The 19,163-nt window shown below is 42.0% G+C and overlaps 1 protein-coding gene across 2 annotated transcripts in view; it reads right to left on the bottom strand.

The window, feature by feature from the left end:
- DEPTOR (DEP domain containing MTOR interacting protein) overlaps window positions 1–18,612 on the bottom strand; it is a 130,405-nt gene extending 111,793 nt beyond the window's left edge. Inside the window, exon 1 of one of the 2 annotated variants that reach the window (XM_073893155.1) lies at window positions 18,329–18,612. In XM_073893155.1, the coding sequence (XP_073749256.1) occupies window positions 18,329–18,459 (131 nt within the window). In that variant the 5' untranslated portion in view covers window positions 18,460–18,612. The remainder of the gene's footprint in view (window positions 1–18,328) is intronic. The other variant, XM_025871046.2, reaches the window with a different exon arrangement.
- Between the last annotated feature and the right edge of the window lie 551 nt (window positions 18,613–19,163).

The following is a 19,163-nucleotide window of genomic DNA, read 5'->3' as shown; positions in this document are numbered from 1 at the left end:
CATGTCTTGGGTCATCTCTACATATGCTAACTACCTCAGAGCCTCTCAGTCTCCAGAGAAGGAGATTGGCTTGACTCCTCACGCAGACTTTCTGGATTGGCATGAGGAAGTAGAGAATGGGGAGGAACCAAGATTGTCGGTTCCGTTCTTGCTCTTGCACAAAGTCAAATGGCAGAGCAAGAGTCATTTACAAAGGCTGGACTAGATTCTCACCAACGTCCCTCCAGCCTGAGGTTCAACAACTTGATTATGTTGATGACCTAAAAGGATGCAATGTTGACCAACTATGGAGACCTTCACCAAGGTGTGACTTGGAGCAACTACTTTAGTGTTCTGGACATCGTCTGGTCAACAAATATGAATTGAACACCTAGTGTGCATCAGGCACTGTGGCAGGCACTGGACACATGGTGAACAAGCCAACATGGACCCTGCCCTCAGGAAGTTCAGTTCAGTACACTTCACTTCCCTTGTCTTCAAAATGTAAAGGTTCTTCCATGTCTAAAAACCCTGAAATGTGATGATTCAGTGTGAACTCCAAAATGGCATGGCCCTCAAGATTTCCTCTGCAATTTCATATTTTTTAAAATTCCCTTTGAACATAGCCGAACCACAGGATTTTAGCTATAAAATAATCCCTTATTCAATTTAAGATGTCTGCATTTTAATATTTCAAATATATTTCTTTATCTTAGCTCTTATCACTGAAAACTACTTCGGTGGCTCTTTTGGGATATTAGCATTACAAAGCTGAGAATGGGGGGCACCTGGGTGGCTCAGTCATTAAGCGTCTGCCTTCTGCTCAGGTCAGGATCCCAGGGTCCTTGCATCGAGCCCCACATCGGGCTCCCTGCTCTGTGGGAAGCCTGCTTCTCCCTCTCCCACTCCCCCTGCTTGTGTTCCCTCTCTCGCTGTCTCTCTGTCAAATAAATAAACAAAATTAAAAAAAAAAAAGCTGAAATGGGATTTGGAATAAAAAGCCCTAAATCTGTGCTGCTCCATCACTTAGTAACTGTGTGTCCTGTGACCAAGTCACTTAATATCTCTCTGAGCAGCATTATTTTGCCACTTAGCAAATTTTTACTTATGTCAACTAGGTACCCACTTCTGTGCTCAACACTATGGACATAGCAATGAACAAGAAAGTTGGACAGAACTTCATGTAAATCTTCTCACCTATAAATTGGAATCATAATAATCACTTATATTCCTCTTAGCTCACAGGCTAAGGATCAATACATTGTTCAGGATCAATAATACCTCTTTCTATAGGAACTCTTATGCACGTTGGTAGAAAAGTAAATTGGTGAAGCCACTCTGAAAACAGTATGGAAGTTCCTCAAAACATGAAAAATAGAAGTACCATATGATCTAATAGTTCCACTTCTGGTCATTCACCTGAAGAAAACAAAAACACTAATTTGAAAAGATAATATGCACCCCTATGTTTATTGCAACATTATTTACAGTAGCCAAGAGATTTGAACAACCCAAGTGTCTATCAATAGATGAGTGGTAAAGAAGATGTAGTGTATATACACAATGAATTATTACTCAGCAATAAAAAAGAATGACATCTTGCACTTAGCAACAATATGATGGGCCTAGAGAATATTATACTAAGTGAAATAAGTCAGACAGGAAAAGACAAATACCATATTATTTCACTTACACATGGAGTCTAAAACACAAAACAAAGGAACAAACAACAATACCAAAAGAGAGAAACAGACTCATAAATATAGAGAACTAGTAGTTTCTAGGGGAGAGGGGAATGGAATGATGGACAAGATAGGTGCAGGGAATCAAGAGGTACAAAGTTCCAGTTATAAAATGAATAAGTTACAGAGATGAAAAGTACAGCATAGGGAATGCAGTCAATAATACTGTCATAACTTTGTAAGGCAACAGATGGTAATTACACTTTTGGTGAGCATTTCATAATGTATATAATTGTTGGATCACTGTGTTTTACACCTGAAACTAATATAATATTACAGGTCAACTATACTTTAATTAAAAATTTTAGGGGTGCCTGGGTGGCTCAGTCAGTTGAGCATCTGACTCTTGATTTTGGCTCACGTTGTGACCTCAGGGTCATGAGATTGAGCCCCAGGTTGAGTTCCATGCTCAGCTCAATGTCTGCTTGAGATCCTCTCCCTCTCTCTCTCTGCCCCTCCCCCACTCACACTCTCTCTAAATAAAATCTTTTAAAAAATTTTTAGATAAAAAATAATACCTCTTTCTAAAATAAAATTGAATTGTATCTGTTTAAATGTTCGCTGGCATTCATAATTTGTATCATGAAAACTTTTCACAAAAGATAAAGGAAAGTCATTTTAGAATAGAATTTCTTTTTTTTAATGTTTTACTTTTATTCCAGTTATCATACAGTGAATATTAGTTTCATTTGTACAATATAGTGATTCAACACTTCCATACAACACCCAGTGCTCAACACATAAATGCACTCCTTAATCCCCATCACCTATTTAACCCATCCCCCCACACTGACCTCCCCTCTGGTAACCATCTGTTTGTTCTCTATGCTTAACAGTCTGTTTTACGGTTTCTCTCTCTTTCTCTTTTGGTTTCAAGTTTTTATTTAAATTCTAGTTAGTTAACACATAGTGTAATATTGGTTTCAGGAGTAGAAATTAGTGATTCATCAATTACATAGAACACCCAATGCTGATCACAAGTGCCCTCCTTAATACCCATCACTCCTTTAGTCCATCTCCTGCCCACCTCTCCTTCATCCATGCTCAGGTTGTTCTCCATAGTTAAGAGTCTTTTATGCTTTGCTTCCCTCTCTCTTTCTTTCCCCCTTTCATATGTTCATCTGTTTTGCTTCTTAAATTCCACGTATGAGTGAAATCGTATGGTATTTGTCTTTCTCTGACTTATTTTGCTTAGCATAATACACTGTAGCTCCATCCACATCATTGCAAATGGTAAGATTTCATTCTTTTGGATGGCCGAGCAATATTCCATTATATATATACCACATCTTCTTTATCCATTCATCAGCCGATGGATATTTGGGACCTTTCCATAATTTGGATATTGTTGATAATGCTGCTATGAACTTCGGGGTGCATGTGTCCCTTCAAGTCAGTATTTTTATATCGTTTGGGTAAATACCTAATAGTGCAATTGCTGGGTTGTAGGGTAGCTCTATTTTTAACTTTTTGGGGCACCTCCATACTGTTTTCCAGAGTGGCCGCACAAGTTTGCATTCCCACCTGCTGTGTAAGAGGGTTCCCCTATCTCCACATCTTCTCCAACATCTGTCATTTCCTGTCTTGTTAATTTTAACCATTCTGACAGGTGTGAGGTGCTGTCTCATCGTGATTTTGATTTGTATTTCCCTGATGATGAGTGATGCTGAGCAGTGTCTGTTAGCCATCTGGATGTCTTCTTTGGAAAAAATGTCTATTCTTGTCTTTTGCTCATTTCTTAACTGGATTATTTGTTTTCTGGGTGTTAAGTTTGATATGTTCTTTACAGATTCTAGATATTAACCCTTTATCAGATACGTCATTTGCAAATATCTTCTCCCATTCCTTAGGTTGCCTTTTGGTTTGCTGACTGTTTCCTTTGCTGTGCAGAAGCTTTTTATCTTGATGAAGTCCCAATAGTTCACTTCTGCTTTTGTTTCCCTTGCCTCTGGAGATGTGTCTAATAAGGGGTTGCTATGGTTGATGTCGCAGACATTGCTGCCTGTGTTCTGCTCTAGGATTTTGATGGTTTCCTGCCTCACATTTAGACCTTTCATCCATTTCTTTATATATTTATCTCACCCAGCAAGTGTTCTGTGTGATTCTACAGACTGAAGCCTCACAGGGTGACCTACTCCCATTTTTCCTGAAGGCATCTGACCATCAATAACTGCTACAAATTCATGAGACTGAGATTATCACATCTTTCTAATAGTATCTGTGACAGCTAAAAATACTAATATGTTTGTGTGTCATCTTACCTGCAATTGCATAATCAGTTGACTCTAAAGTGGAGTTTCATGTTTGTACCTAAATATTTAGCAATTTTAACAGCGCAATGAAGTGACAGACTAAATATAAAAAGACCAAAAAAATGTTAACTGGCTCACAAAGAGAACTGCATAAGTGTCCTTGTCCATGAAAACATCTAAAATTGAAAACAACCAAATGAAATCAATTAAATAAAACACTCTCTGCTTTCTTACTCCCCATGTAAACTCCAAGCATAGAGAAGCCCAGTACCTAAAACTTCAGAGTTTTCTAGGGCAAATGGGTGGCTCAATCAGTTAAGCATCTGACTCTGGATTTGGGCTCAGGTCATGATCTCAGGGTTTTGTTTTTTTTTTTTAAGGTTTTATTTATTTATTTGACAGAGAGAGAGACAGCGAGAGAGGGAACACAAGCAGGGGCAGTGGGAGAGGGAGAAGCAGGCTTCCCGCGGAGCAGGGAGCCCGATGCGGGGCTCGATCCCAGGACCCTGGGAACATGACCTGAGCCGAAGGCAGACGCTTAACGACTGAGCCCCCCAGGCGCCCCATGATCTCAGGGTCTTAAGGTCAAGCCCCACATTGAGCTCCATGCTGAGCACAGGGCCTGCTTTAAGATTCTCTCTCCCTTTGCCCCCATCCCCAGTGCAGTATAAATAGCTAGTTATTCACACAACTAAGCCTGGCTTTTTGTACCTTTAAACAGTTCTTCATTGATTTTTAAAGGTATTAACATTGCTATTCATCCTTTTCATGTCTATAGTTGATATAATTCTTATTATGCATGAAAATTTAAGTTTTATTCAACACAGATACAAATATTCTGAGATAAGTCAAATTTCAAAGGTCCAGGCTTCATATCCACAACAGCTGGGGCATTCTCTGCCTCTGACCTCCAGGTTTCAATAGCTTAGGGCCGAGTCTAGCTGTTTCCTCTACCTGCAAACTCTAAGAGCATGGCTTTTGCTGGAGCACTGTGGTGTTGCAAAGTCCAGTTCTTCCATTAGGCTGGTCTTGTGACCCTGGATGAGTTTCTTACTTTGTGTAAGCTTTTGTGCCCCCATCTCTAACATGGGACTAATGATATGCACTCACATATTAAATGATGCAATTCATATAAAATGCTTACTACACTATTTGGCACACAGTTGGGTTCAATAAAAACTGATTATTATTGTAATTACTGCTATTATTTATTGAGAAGGCTAAAGAAAATCAGAATAACACCAAACCAACGAATATCATAGTAAATAGCATTGCAATAAAACTTACACTCTAGTGCCAAGGGATGATTTATTTATCCACCTATCTTGGCAGAAGGAAAATAGATGGAAGCTCAGGGTTGAGCAATTAAAAAGAGTCAGAGGTTAGAAGATGTAACCTAGCTTCACCTTTGAACTGAACACCCTAAACCTTTACCCTATAAAATAAAGTAACATTTAAAGTCCTGGTTTCCAAACTTCAGAGTAAGTCAAAATGCACTTGTAGCATTAAAATATGGTATGCCTCTTCCTGGACTTTAGGCATGGAAGTTCTGGACCTAAGAATAAATAAGCCATCATACCTCACCTCGAAGAGTGCAGATCTGTCACCTGAAATACGCAAGATGTATGGATGTGACCTCAGAGGCCCAGCTTGATTTGCTAGGCAGTGAGCTGGCTGGGACTGGGAACCTGGCCTCTCCCCAGCAGGAGTAGCTGCACCCAAACCCAGCTTCCTCTAGGATTGGTGGCCTCCCTTCCTGGCCGCAACTTCAAACAAGCCCCCAAGGTTTCCAGGTGCTGTACACCTGCAGTTTCCCAGCTTGGACTTCTTGGTGCCTGAGTTCACAATAGAGGAAAGTCGAGTAGCACAGGGATAGGGTCCATCATATGGAACAGAAACATACTGCATGTCAGGCAGCCTCAGCTCATGCCCAACTTTTGGTAGGATAATGAAGAATGGAGGACCGGGTCCCACCTTGCTGACCCTTTCCATTTATGGGTCCCCAGTAAAAGTGTTCCTTAATCCACACCATGAAACATGGAATTCACCTTCACCCCCCGCCACACACACAAGAGGGACGAAAACAGAGAGGGCTGTAGAGGCCTTGATGGAGTCTGTAAGATACATACAGGAAGACTCAAAGCAAGAGGGGAAGCCATCCTTTTAAGTCACTGGAAGAAGTTTGGCAAGGAGAGTTGGACTTTCCCTTTAAAAGGTATCATCTTTTGCTGACACCTCCCATTCCTAAAAGTCTGAAGGGTAGGGAAAATAGGCCTGCAATTGATCACCTTGACCCCTTCTCCAGGAGAACTATCAAATTTGGACATAGGGACTCTTGGAGAAGAAAACATCCGTCCCCATGAGAAACACATACTTCAAATTAACAATCCTTCTGCCATGGGAGCCATGTGGGGTCATACAGGTAAGATATGATTTTCAAGGACTCAGGGCCTACGACTGTAAAATGTCTGCCTTCTTGCATATGTGGTTTTAAGTGACTAACTGAATTTTTCTTTTCTTTTTTTTTTCAAGATTTATTTATTTCAGGGGGAGGAGGGGCAGATGGAGAGGAAGACAAGCAGACTCCCCACTGAGCAGGGAGTCCAGCATGGGGCTCAGTCCCAGGACCCTGAGATCATGACCTGAGCCAAAATCCAGAGTTGGATGCTTAACCAGCTGAGCCACCGAGGCCCTCCCAACTGAATTCAAATGTAACCTTTGAACAAGTGTCTGAACAGACTACAGTATAATTTTAAATAAGTGTTCTCTTTGCTACATGTTGTACTATAATCCTCATGAAGGCCCAGCTCCCAGGACTCCCCAGACAATGAAATTAAATAACTGTTGCTATGCTCCACCAAGAATAGCATTTTTTACTACAAAGTAGAACAAATTGTCACATTATAGGTGGATGTTCTTTTAAGGGCTGCTAGGCTAAATTTTACAATGAAATTTACTTTCACATAAGCTACCAACAAAGACTGCAATGATCTCCCCAAATGTACCTTAGATTCCATAAGTACGGTTGCTGTGGGGATGGTAGTCTTTCTCCTACCCATCCTGCCCCCGTGCACACATTTAGAAGCTCATGAAGAACACACTGAGTCTTGGCTACTAGAAGTTTTCTCCGGCAGAGGCAAGAGGGTCAACAGAGGAGCACTGACAACACAGAGGAGTTATAGGTTGTGGAAGATGTTCTCAATCGCAAGAATTGAGGGAAGGAAGACCCTGAAGAAGTCACTCCCACTCTCCCAAGGACCCTCTGGAGGCCTGGCTTCAGCCAGGAAATCTTAGCATATAGATGGTGGAGGTACAAAAAAAGAACCAGAAATGTCCAGATAAGCCCCAAAATTCTCACAGTTTTCAAACTCCTCCCTGAGTAAACATTCTTCCAGAACTGCTGACAAATAGCCAAACCAACTTCCTCTCCTCAGTGTTCCCCTTTTGGAAAGGAGATTATCTAGCAACAAAATATCCATCCAAAATGGAGCTAACAGGAAGACAATTGAAGAGAGTCCCTCTGGTTAATTAACCACGTAAATAATAAAATCATTCTGTCCCGTAATAAACAAAATGGCTCAACAAATCCTGGTGCATTGGAATAGTGGTTTGTAAGGAATTCCTGCCCCTAACTGCTACACCTTTGCTTGAAAGATGTAATTGCAAGTTATAATGCAGTCCCTGAGTAATCAGACTCTGCCCTTCTTGGCTTAATGCCCTCATTAGTGCGAAGTCAGCAAATGGCGAACATGTAGACAAATGCGTTGGCTCCAAGCCCAGCTTCTTAGATTTCATGGATGCTTCTCAATGGATTTAACTGGAGCTGCTCTCTTTTGTAGTCAACACAGGCGTAAGAAAAATCACGCTTTTGATATCACAGTTCTTTATCAGTACTTGGATACAGAAGCTTTGCTACATTTGCACATATGCCAACCATTCTGAAGAATAAAAGGCTAAATTCATATTATATTATCTGAGAATAAAACCACTTTTATTTGGATTTATTCCTACTAATTATCTTTATGGTAAGATGCAGTATGAAATCAATGCCAAAGTCACTATTGTAATATCAACACAATGTACACTGCAATATAAGCTTAAACCATATTAACAGTAGAGAAAAACCTGCCTTCTAGATAAACAAATGTAGCTCCCATTTCCAATTTATGGAGAACAGAGGGGGGAATCGACAAAATATACTGAACATGTGACATGAAAGATCTTTTTTAGTTATGTAAGTAAAAAATGCTTTTGCACTTTTTCCAAAAAGTCATTATCCCTAAAACAACTTTGCTTAAACAAAGAGATGACTTTTAGACAACTTTGGCTTTTTCTGGATGGAGGGGTTCCTTGGAAAGCCATCAAAATCCAAGGGATACAGAAATCATTCTTTGTGATTTGAACCTGAACCACTCACATTTTGGTCATACATTGAGAGTTCCATTTTACTTCTATTACCAAGAGAATCCTGAATGCCAGAGACATAGAGACATATATTCCAAATAAGAGGTGGTGAGGGGTAGGAGACGAGGGAGAAAGTATCTGGATGCTGAACAGGTGACCGACCATCATGATACGGAGGTTTACAGGGGAAATCACGTTGAAAGCCATAGAGTCCAAGAGGCATACCAATGTCTCCTAGCCTTTCCTATGCTCTTATGGACATTTTCTTCTTCTCTGTATAAGCTCCCCACTCCAAACTCTTAAGTTATTTCTCCCAAAATTTTGGTTTAATCACATTGTACTCTGCTCAAAAATTTTTCACTTATTTCTCATTGAGCCCAAATTACCTTTTGCGGAGGACATTGCGCTGATCTCCCCAACACTCAATGAACCCTTCTCCAAAGTACAACAGCTGTGATCCCCCCTCTTCCCCAAGGGGACCTAAGGCGGGCAGGATAATAACATCTTCCTTGCCACAGTGGTACAGATGGCTAAGCCCAACACCACCCGTGAAGATCTTTGCTTTGCTGCAATATCTCGTGAGTCTGTGAGTTAAGATGGTCCCAAAACATCAAAGCTCAAGAATTTTGCTGATCGTTGATGGCAGCCAACTCTCTCTTCAGTCTTCATTTGTTCAGAAAACAAATAGTGAATATTAGTAAATCGCATGTTGAAGGTTTTAGGGGAAGTATATTATTGTCTGCAATTTACTCCAAAGTACCCAAGAATAATAAGTTGGATAGAAGGAGGGATAGAAAGACAGTTATGTGATAAAGCAAACACGGTAGGATGTTAATTGTGGAATCTAAGTGGTAGATGTAAGGATATTCACTGTAAAATTCTTTAAACTTTTCTGTATGTTTGTAGTGTTTCATGATAAACTGTTGGAAGAAAAAGCTCTAGTTCACTCTTCTTCTTTACACGTGGATGTCCTTAAAAGACTCCGTGATATCTTTTAGCTCTTGTAAGTACAACAGCAGGATAAGTGCTCTTTATTAGGGCAACTGAGGTCTGTTCATATTCTCTCATGATGCCTTAGGTTCTACCCGCTGTTATGTTTGAGGATCAGAGTCTACAACTCAGTCACTAACAAAATAAATTGTAACAAATGTGAAGGAAAATGAATCATAGTTATGCATTAGATCATACTGCCTTAAAACCTCATCTCTAAAACTGCTTTTTGTTGTCAGTTCTTAAGAAGAGAAATAGCACAGTAAGTAGGAGCTTTGGTAAAGCCTTGTTTTATCTACCTTATCACAGCTTAACTGAACATAAAATAAGGGGCACTCTGTGCCTCAGTGTAAGATACATATCATATCACCACAGGGACTAACCTCTTGCTTTTTGCTGTGAATATATTCTGTGAAAGTCACTTTCATTCATGGAAAAGTTAGAGAGTAAAAAGGTACGTAGAACTTCAAAAACAACTCAAGGAAAAGAAGATCCAAGTTTATTCCATTCTCCTCTCCTCCTAGGAAGAGGAAAGGAAGCAGAAGAAAGGAAAATTACTTTTACAATCCAAGCAATTCACACTTTCCTGCATTCAATGTATGTGCCTGAAAATAGTGGGAAAATCTTATAAGAGGATCGTGTTGTAAATAGCAAACCAACCCAGGATACACAAAGGAAATATGTACTAAACTCTTCTTCAATGTGAAAAAAACCAGTCCTTTCTTAACATACTTGCTCGGTAAATTTGCACTTTCACATGTTCTTCTCTGAAGAATAAGATAATGGTTGCTCTTAGACCCGCACGTAATTATATATCTCTACACTACCCCCTTTCCAATCCTTCTTGCTATTTCTGTCAAGACACCATTCACAGTGTATTCTTCCCAAATTTCACAGCTTGTTAGAAAATGGCCAACCTTCGCACATAATAAAATGCAGTGACTAACCCAACACTAATGAAAACAGGATAGCATGAAATGGGACTTGCCCTTTTATTGGGAGAGTGTTCATCAGAATGTTCAGTTGTTTCTCGCACCGTAAGTCGAGATCAGAGGAGCTGCTGTGCTAGGACTTGTCCTTGACTCCTGCCTGGTCTGCCCGCAACGCCCCCCGCTCAGCTCTCTATAACAGTAACAGTCCCACCACCCAAAGCAGAGCCTCTCAGAGCTGGATGATCTACATCAGGCCAGGATCTAGGGGGGTGCTGGGCCACAGCTTGCCTCAATAAAAGGAATCTCTGGGCAAATACCAGAATCAGAAATGGGTAGGTACAAGTATTGCAGGGAGAATGTGTCATCAGCATTAAAACTAATAAGCAAGAAGCAACCAGCACAACCAACAGAATCACAAGTAGCAGCTGAGGGGTAACGGTGGACAGATTTGAGACTTTCTCTGATGCCACTAGCTGCTAACTACCTTCTTCCTCCTCCTACCTCCCCTGCAGCTGCCGCGGGCTTCCCTGAGCTGGAGGCCCTGGCTTTCATCCCCTCTTGCCACACCCCAGCCACAGCTGTTCATCTGCAAACTACAACAAAAGAACACCTTGTCCCACACTCCTGCATGGGTTTTCTCTCACTTCGTCTCATCTCTCCTTATCCAACCTTCAAAGTATTGTAAAAGCTCCAAAAAAGTGATTCTTCATGCAGACCCAAGTAAGTCAGGGTTCTCTGAACCCTTCCAGGATGGAGCCATCCCAGCCAGCCCTGAGGAAAAGGGATCGCATGGCGCCTGCCGGCAGTGCCCCTGGGAACAGCTGCTTGCAAGCACGCCGTCTGGCACCACTAAGCCCACTCTGCCCCCAGGTGTCTCCATTGTTGTCCCCCAAGTATATAATAATCCACAAAAACCAGTCACTGACATGATGAGCTTCCTTCCAAGTATGGTTAAGGCTGATAAATATTGGAACAAGGATCTCAGTTCTAGAATCCACATCTCCTCGGGACAAGGAGAGGAGCATAGAGAAGTGTGAGGACCTACTATGTAGAAAGAGGGTTGACTATTGTTTCCTCCGTCTTTTCCTAATCACTGACCTCATAGAAACCAACCACTTAAGAGCCACCACTTAATGAAGGCAAGTGAGTTCCTGATGCAAATGAATACTGGAAACGACAGGAGAGGAGAATGATCTTTCTTCCCCTTACACTCTCTTCTTTTAAGAGGTGTTTACCTTATTCTCAGGTTTATTGATTGTGAGAGATGGAAGCCATAACTTAACTATCAGCATTGGCCTTTGAGAAAACACAAATATGTTATTCGTTAACAACTAACACACCAGTCATTTCAGAAAAAGATGTACATGAGAATAAGTCCATATGGATATCAAATAATTCCACAATGGTTTATGGAGTGCTTACTAAATGTCTTCTATTTGCATGATGTTTTGTTTTTGCAAAGCATGACAAAGTACCTCCAATGCTCTCTGCTGGTAAGAAATGAGTCATTACCAAGGGTCTGCTCTGTACCAGGGTCCTGCACCCTGCCCTCACATCCAATTTGTGAAGCAGAAAACATGTTCACAGGAACAGAGTCTGTATGTTGGAAGAGCCTCTGATTCAAAGGCATTTCAATACTCCACACTAGGCTTTTCTGCACTGACTCCAAATACAGTGACTCTATTTCCTACAGCACCCCCCCTTTTCTTTATCCAAACAGGCAGTAATTTCCTGACTCCAGGATATCTCTGCTCTTGAGAAGAATAAAAGTGTTCTTCTTCTGTTTGGATCCCTAGATTTCAGTCGTAGCTTCTGGGTGGTAGTTTCCTGCTATTCCCTTCAGTTATAGTGTCTAGTAGTGCTAAGCTTCCATATTAATGGCTTCCAGTAGGGGCTACCCCCAAGACGATCTCCATGCCAAATGTAAAATTCCTTAAGTTCAAAATGCAATGAAATGGACTATTTCTCCTTTTTCTCTTCTGCATGCTCTAAATTCCTTAGCTCATATTTACTTTACCGTAGCTTGGTTTTTGGTTCGATGAGCTGATTCTTAGCTTTTATCTGCATACTGTATTAAGACTTGCAAAGCAAATTCAGGAAAGCAATTCAATATTTATTGAACGTGCTTTTATGAAAAAAGCAATAGCAAGGCTGTAAGAGTCTGGAAAGGCAGTCTGTTATAGCAAAAAGGCAAATACATCAAACAATTTGAAAGAAGTACAATTTCCTACAATTTAGCTAAAACTCATTGCCTAGTAAGTTGCTTGTAGGGAACCCACTTTAGTGATTGGACAAGATTGTCGTAATTAGCATATTTAGTCTAGGTAGATGAGCACAACTGGAATGCTTGAAACGTTTTCTCTCTTAATTAAGCATTCCTCATTACCTTCTTAATTCTCCTCCCTACTCCACTTCCATCCCCACAGCTAGCAAAATTGGGAACTGTAATTTATCTTCACATCAAATGATTACAAATTCAGAATGAGTGGAGTCCAAATTAAGTTTTTAAAACCACATGGCAAGGAAGACCCAGTTTAATAGTTAGTAGAGGAAGTGACCATTCTATCTTGTCAAAACAAACGCTTCCAGAAATAAATTGGATTTTTCCCGATAGAATGGAAAAAATCATTTGTCTACTTATTTGTTTGCAAAAAAGATGTCACACTAGAATGTGATAAGTCTTATACAAGGATTCCATTTTACATTTGTCTTATCATTACATTTTGTAACCCTCTAAATTGCTTAGTTGACGACACCATTAAGTTGTAGTCTAGCATCCTGCCTAAGTGCAGGGACTTTCAACTCTACCACTTCATGGCTGGATAACCTATGGCCAGTTAGTTTAAATGTTCTGCTCCTCGGTTTTCTCAACTGTAAAATGAGGGTGATAAGCGTATCTTCTACAAGGAGTTGCTATGCGGATTAAAGGTATATATATTAAAGGCATATATATGTGTACACGTATATATACACTCATGCATACATCTCCTTGGCAGGTAATAAATGCCATATAAGTGAGTCTTATTGTTATTATTACCATGCCTACCATCAACACAAAAAGAAAAGTCATATTGTTGGGCCTCATTATTTTGACGCTCTATCACTAATCACTTTCTTGGTAAGTATCTCTGGGATTATCTTATAGAGGAAACATTACGTGGATTTGGGGTGTCTAAATTAGAGTGTCATAGTTATGACTGCATGGCAAATTTCAAGATAAAAGACATACAAAGAACATAAAAATAACAAATGATTTGAAAATTCATAATATGAAACTCTATTCATGAATGATTTATGTATGGTTAATTATCTTCAAATTAGGAATGTTCTGAGATTTTCTCGACTATTCATGGCACGTTTTCTGTTCTGTATCAAGAATGATACTATAAAAATATATATGTATGGGCACCTGGGTGGCTCAGTCGTTAAGCGTCTGCCTTCGGCTCAGGTCATGACCCCGGGGTCCTGGGATCGAGTCCCACATCGGGCTCCCTGCTTCACGGGAAGCCTGCTTCTCCCTCTCCCACTCCCCCTGCTTGTGTTCCCTCTCTCACTGTGTCTCTCTCTGTCAAATAAATAAATAAAAAATCTTTTAAAAATATCTATATATATGTAAAATATCAGTTCCGTTTGGTGTAGTAATAATGTGTTATTGAGTTAGTGATAAATATCATTGCATTCTTTGGCCCATCAAAAAAGCAAACGTTTATTTTAAAACATAACATAATAAAATAAAATTTTAAAAAAATAAAATAAAACTTCCAACATTTTGTCTTTTATCACTCTGTAATAAAATGTCATCCAAATCCATTTTTATCTGGTTTTATTGAGATATAAGTCACATACCACATAACTCATCCATTTAATGAATATAATGTGATGATTTTAAGTATATCCCCAGAGTTATGAAATCATAACCACAAACAAGTTTATAACATTTTCATCATCCCCAAAAGAAACTCTATACCCATTAGCACTCACCCTCCATTCTCCCTCCCCACTGCTGCTGGCAGCCACTTTCTGTCTCTATAGATTTGCCGATTTTGGACATTTCATATAAACGGAGTCATATGACATGTGGCCTTTTGTGTCTGCTTTCACTCAGCATATTTTCAAGGTTCCTCCCTATTGTAGCACGCATCAGTACTCTACTTTTTATCCCAAATAATATTCCGATGCATGGATATACTGCACATTGTTTATCCATCCATCAGCAGATGGACACTTGAGCTGTTATTTTTAGCTATTATGAATAATGCTGCTGTGAACATTTGTGTATGCATTTCTATGTGGACATATGTTTTCATTTCTTTTGACTATATACCTAGGAGTAAAATTGCCAGGTCATATGTTAGCTCTATGTTTTATTTTTGAGGAAATGCCAGACTGTTTTCCAAAGTGGCTGCACCATTTTCCCTGTCCACCAGCAGTGTAAGGTTCCAACTTCTCCACGTCTTTGTCAACACTTGTTACTATCTATCTCTTTTATTACAGCCATCGTGTCCATAAAAGTGGTATCCAAATGCTTTTTTTAAGATGCAAAACCATAAAGATATATTGGGCAAGGAAGCAAAATCTTTCACGAAAAGGGAAAGAATGAAGAGATTAGGAAAAGGACCCCGCAGTCAGGCTGGAAAAGGAAGCAGGAGATATTTCTAAGTTTGCTAGTTAATTTCATGTCCTTATGCAACCAACTGCCCTTCAAAGTGTCAGGACTGTGGAGCCAGCCCTCAATTTCACAGCTGGCGCTTATAATAATCATAACAATAATGAAATCTTGGTTTATTGTTTATTTTGCAAAGTTCCCTCCCATATTCTAGCCCATTTGTTTCAACACCACAAATCTTCTGTGGAAGGGTATTATTAATTCCCATTCTGCAGGTAAGAGTACTGAGGCCCAGAGCAGCTGACATGACCAAGGGAATATGGTTAAAAATATATACATACATATGTACGTACGTGTGTTTAACAGTAAATATTATATTTAATACATAGGATGAAATAAATATATTTATTTTATATCTCTCTCTATTTTATATATATGTATGTGTGTGTGTGTGTGTATACATATGGCATTAAATAAATAAAATGCACAGAGCTGGGCCTGGAAGCCAAGTTTTTTTTTATTTCAAATTCCAATCCTTGGTGTCTCCAGTTCCTTATCACTTTGATTTGCCTTATCTCTGATGACCCAGAAAGCAGTGGGAAAGCAAGAGAGGACAAAGGGAATTGTATGGGAAGCGGTTAGAGGCAGGAGGCCTGCACATCACGAAGTCCCCCCAGTCAGACTGTGGGAAAGCAGCTAAGGATGTTAAGGACACGTTGTGACAGGGACAGCAAGGATGGTTGCATTCCCACCCCTTCATGAGAGGTTCCTCCAGTAACCAAGAAGCCACTGAAATCCCTAAATTCCGAATATATCATCTGTACTGTAGTATACTTAATCTCATGCACTCATCATTCAAATATTTATTAAGTAATAACTATGCTCTACACACAGTGCTAATAACATGGCTGAAATTTTAAAAAAGCAATGATTATAATTTTCCAGAGTAAAATTAAATAGTGAACATTTTCTAAGCCCTTCACATGCAGCATCTCATTTAATCCCCACAACATTCTTGCAGGAGATGTGGAAACAGGCCCAGAGAGTGACTCAGTAAATTGACCCCAAAGTCACAGAACTAGTAAATGGTGAGGCAGAATAAAAACCCAGGCAGCCTGATTCTATACCCTGTGTTCTTAACCACCACCCAATCCTTCCTGCCAGATCTCACTTGGCTGGAAGTCACACGTGGTGACGCACAGAGACCAATAATACTGATTAATTCCAACAACCATTGTTGAATGCTCATTAATACAGAAGCTCAAGGGCAAATTCCCACAACAACCCTATGAAGTACTAATCTTCATTTCCATTTCATAGATGAGGAAACAAAGGCTCAGAGAAGTGAATTAACTGGTCGAAGGTCACAGAGCTATAATAGTTAATGCCGACATGGTGCTTACTATATACCTGGCTCTGTTCTAAGCACTAGCTCATCTAATCCTCATAACAACACTATGAGATAGGTTCCCTTATTGCCCAGTATTCTTAGTTAAATAACTTGTTCAAGGTCCCAGGCTAGTAAGTAGCAAACCCAAGATTCACTCTGACTAAAAGTCAGTCCTCAAAACAACTTAATGGTGACTATTGGCTACAAAGTGGCCGAGCAGAAATTCAAACTCAGGTCTGGCTCTTGAGTGAAAAAGAGCCTTCTCTCTTCCTACCAACAAGCTAAGTGTGGCCCTCAAACCTACTTTTGTACAGAGGGGTGCTAGGGAAAAGGAGAGTAACAACTGCTCTGGAGATCCCCAAAGAAAGGACATTTAAGCTGCCTCCTGAAGGACAAAGTGCTTCCTGTACAAAGAGGGGCACCATCCAATTTGTTATTTTAAAAGAAATGAGGGGCACCTGGGTGGTGCAGTTGGTTAATTGTCTGACTCTTGGTTTTGGCTCAGGTGGTGATCTCAGGGTGGTGAGATCCAACCCCGCCTCAACTGGCTCTCAAAGAGGAGGCTGTTTCAGTTTCTCTCCCTCTCCCCCTTCCCCTCACCCCCTTTAAAATAAATAAATAAATCTTTAAAAAAATATTAAAAGTACCAGATAAGGACTTTGAAAAAGATGACACAGTAACGAGGAGCAAACAGGTTATTAAAAAGCAAATGCAACAGATTGAATCAGAAAAGCTTTTGATTTTTATTCAATTAGAAAATACTCCTGATGAAGGAAAAACAAGCTTTTATTCCCTTTAATTTTGACTATACGTTTAAAAATCATCGAGGGATTGAAGTGTGCAATTTGCCTTTTGTAACGTTAAACTCAACAAACTCTGACTTCCAATATTTACTTCCTCAATCTAACTGCTGCAAGCAGTTACTAAACCTTCATGGATCTTTGCAAAGATTCTCCCTCCTTCAGGTCCTGAAACACAGCATTTAGAAACCAAAATGAGCCTGGAGATTCAGGCCAAGCCTTAGAAGGAACAGGCGCGCGCCTCATGCCTGCTGGGCCAGGGACCCGCAAGCCAGTTGTGGCTCAAACGCTTCAGAGCCAGGGTTTTTTTTTCCCCCCCTGGCAAACTGATTTATGACCACACGACGGGCAGCTGCGGAACCGGTCAGACCGTGGAAGTACATCACTCAAACATGAATCCAAGAAGGACCGGGATGGGATGCCAATGGTAAGGGGGGGGATCTGGGGTTCAGTGCCTGTCCCGGGTGCGGTGAGACCCGTCAATTCCCAATGCTTGGAGCAGCCCGGGGCCGATGGACTCTGCTCTCCAAAATGTGCGCGCTAGGGAAGTTGGCAGAGCAGCAGGGCATCGGGACAAGGTGCCTCCACGCCCCCTCGCGGACGCCACTGATGATTGACCGGGATGTGCCAGTTTAGCGATAGGTAGTTTTTCAGAACCTGGGGTTTAGCCCCATTAACACCCCGTCAAGGGAGTCCCGGCGATCAGCCTCATTTTACAGACGAAAACGCTGAGGGTCAGAGGAGTGCAGCAGGACTTGCCAGCAAAAAGGAAGACCTCAAGTCAATCGTTGGGTTGGCCCTTTCATCTAGGAGTCAAGAGGCTGGGGCTGGAGGCAGCATGGGGCTGCACACCCACCCTCTCGAGCTCTGGGCGCACTCGGGGTCGCCTGGCAGCCAGGAGGCCTGGCAGCACCAGGTGCCCGGGAAGAGGGAGCGCGCGGCGCGTGGCGGCGCGTCCGCGGGGCGCAGGGCTGCAGCGGCGGGGCCCGGGCGCAGCGCGCACCACCCGCTGCCGGGCGTCCGCCTCCGAGCCCCGCGCGGGTGCCGAGTCGCAGGACGCGCGGCTGCAGCGGGCTAGGCAGGGGCGCAACGCCGACCATCCACGCGACCGCAGCGGCCCCGGAGCCCCGCGCGAGTCGCAAGGCACGAGCCACGCGCGTGTGCGCGCCGGGCTGTTGCGGGCACAGGCTGGCAGTGCCACGGCGCGCCCACCGACATTGCCCCACGCCTTACCGTAGCTGCTCCCCGGTGACCAGGACCTCAGCCATGCGCTCCAGCTCCCTTTGCTGCGCCCCACCACTCCCGCTGGTGCTGCTGTCGCTGCCACCGCTGCCACCGCTGCCACCGCTGCCGCCCTCCTCCATGGTCGGGCCGCGCCGCTACCACTGTCTTCCCTAGCCGCCTTGGGTCTGGGTGTTAAATCAGCCTGCCCCCGCCGAGGCCTCCCCCGCCATCTTTGTTAGGGGCAGTCCCGTTGCTCAGACGCGATTGGCTGGAGAGGGAATCCCTGTGGGTAGGCTGAGGCGCTAGGCAAGTCGGCTCCAGGAACTCCAGCTCCGGGCGGTGGCTGGAGCCCCGCGTGGTCGGGGGGCGGGGCCAAGGGGGAAAATATAAACATCTGGGCGGGGCGCGGGTCTGCGGTGTGTGTGCTGGTGGAGGTCGGGTAGGTGACCTCTTTCGTCGTTACCCACAGAGCAAATGCCGTGGGACCTTCGGACCAGGCCAGGAGGTTACTAGACAGGTGTGAAGGTATTTTTATTATACTATCTATACTCCAAATTGCCGGAGTAAAAATAATAACAAAATAGCTAAATAGTGAACAATGAAGGATATAGGGATATACACGTGGGGTTGGTGAAATTAGGCATTTTTATGCCATTTTTTATATTAAATATGCCATATTTTTATGCCATATTTTATAATTCAAATTATATGCAGGGGTTGGTGAAATTAGGCATTTTTCTCGTCCCAATCCTCCTCACCTAAGACAGCTTACTTACCTTATAGTGTAATCAACAAAGAACGCTGGCCTGGGAATCAGACCTGGGATCCAGCTCCCACCGATAAT

This window comes from Callorhinus ursinus, unplaced genomic scaffold (assembly GCF_003265705.2).
Source record: "Callorhinus ursinus isolate GAN/ISIS: 27379988/994484 unplaced genomic scaffold, GSC_fseal_2.0 scaffold5, whole genome shotgun sequence".
NCBI classification, from domain to species: Eukaryota; Metazoa; Chordata; class Mammalia; order Carnivora; family Otariidae; genus Callorhinus; species Callorhinus ursinus.
This window is presented reverse-complemented; position numbering and strand designations above follow the sequence as displayed.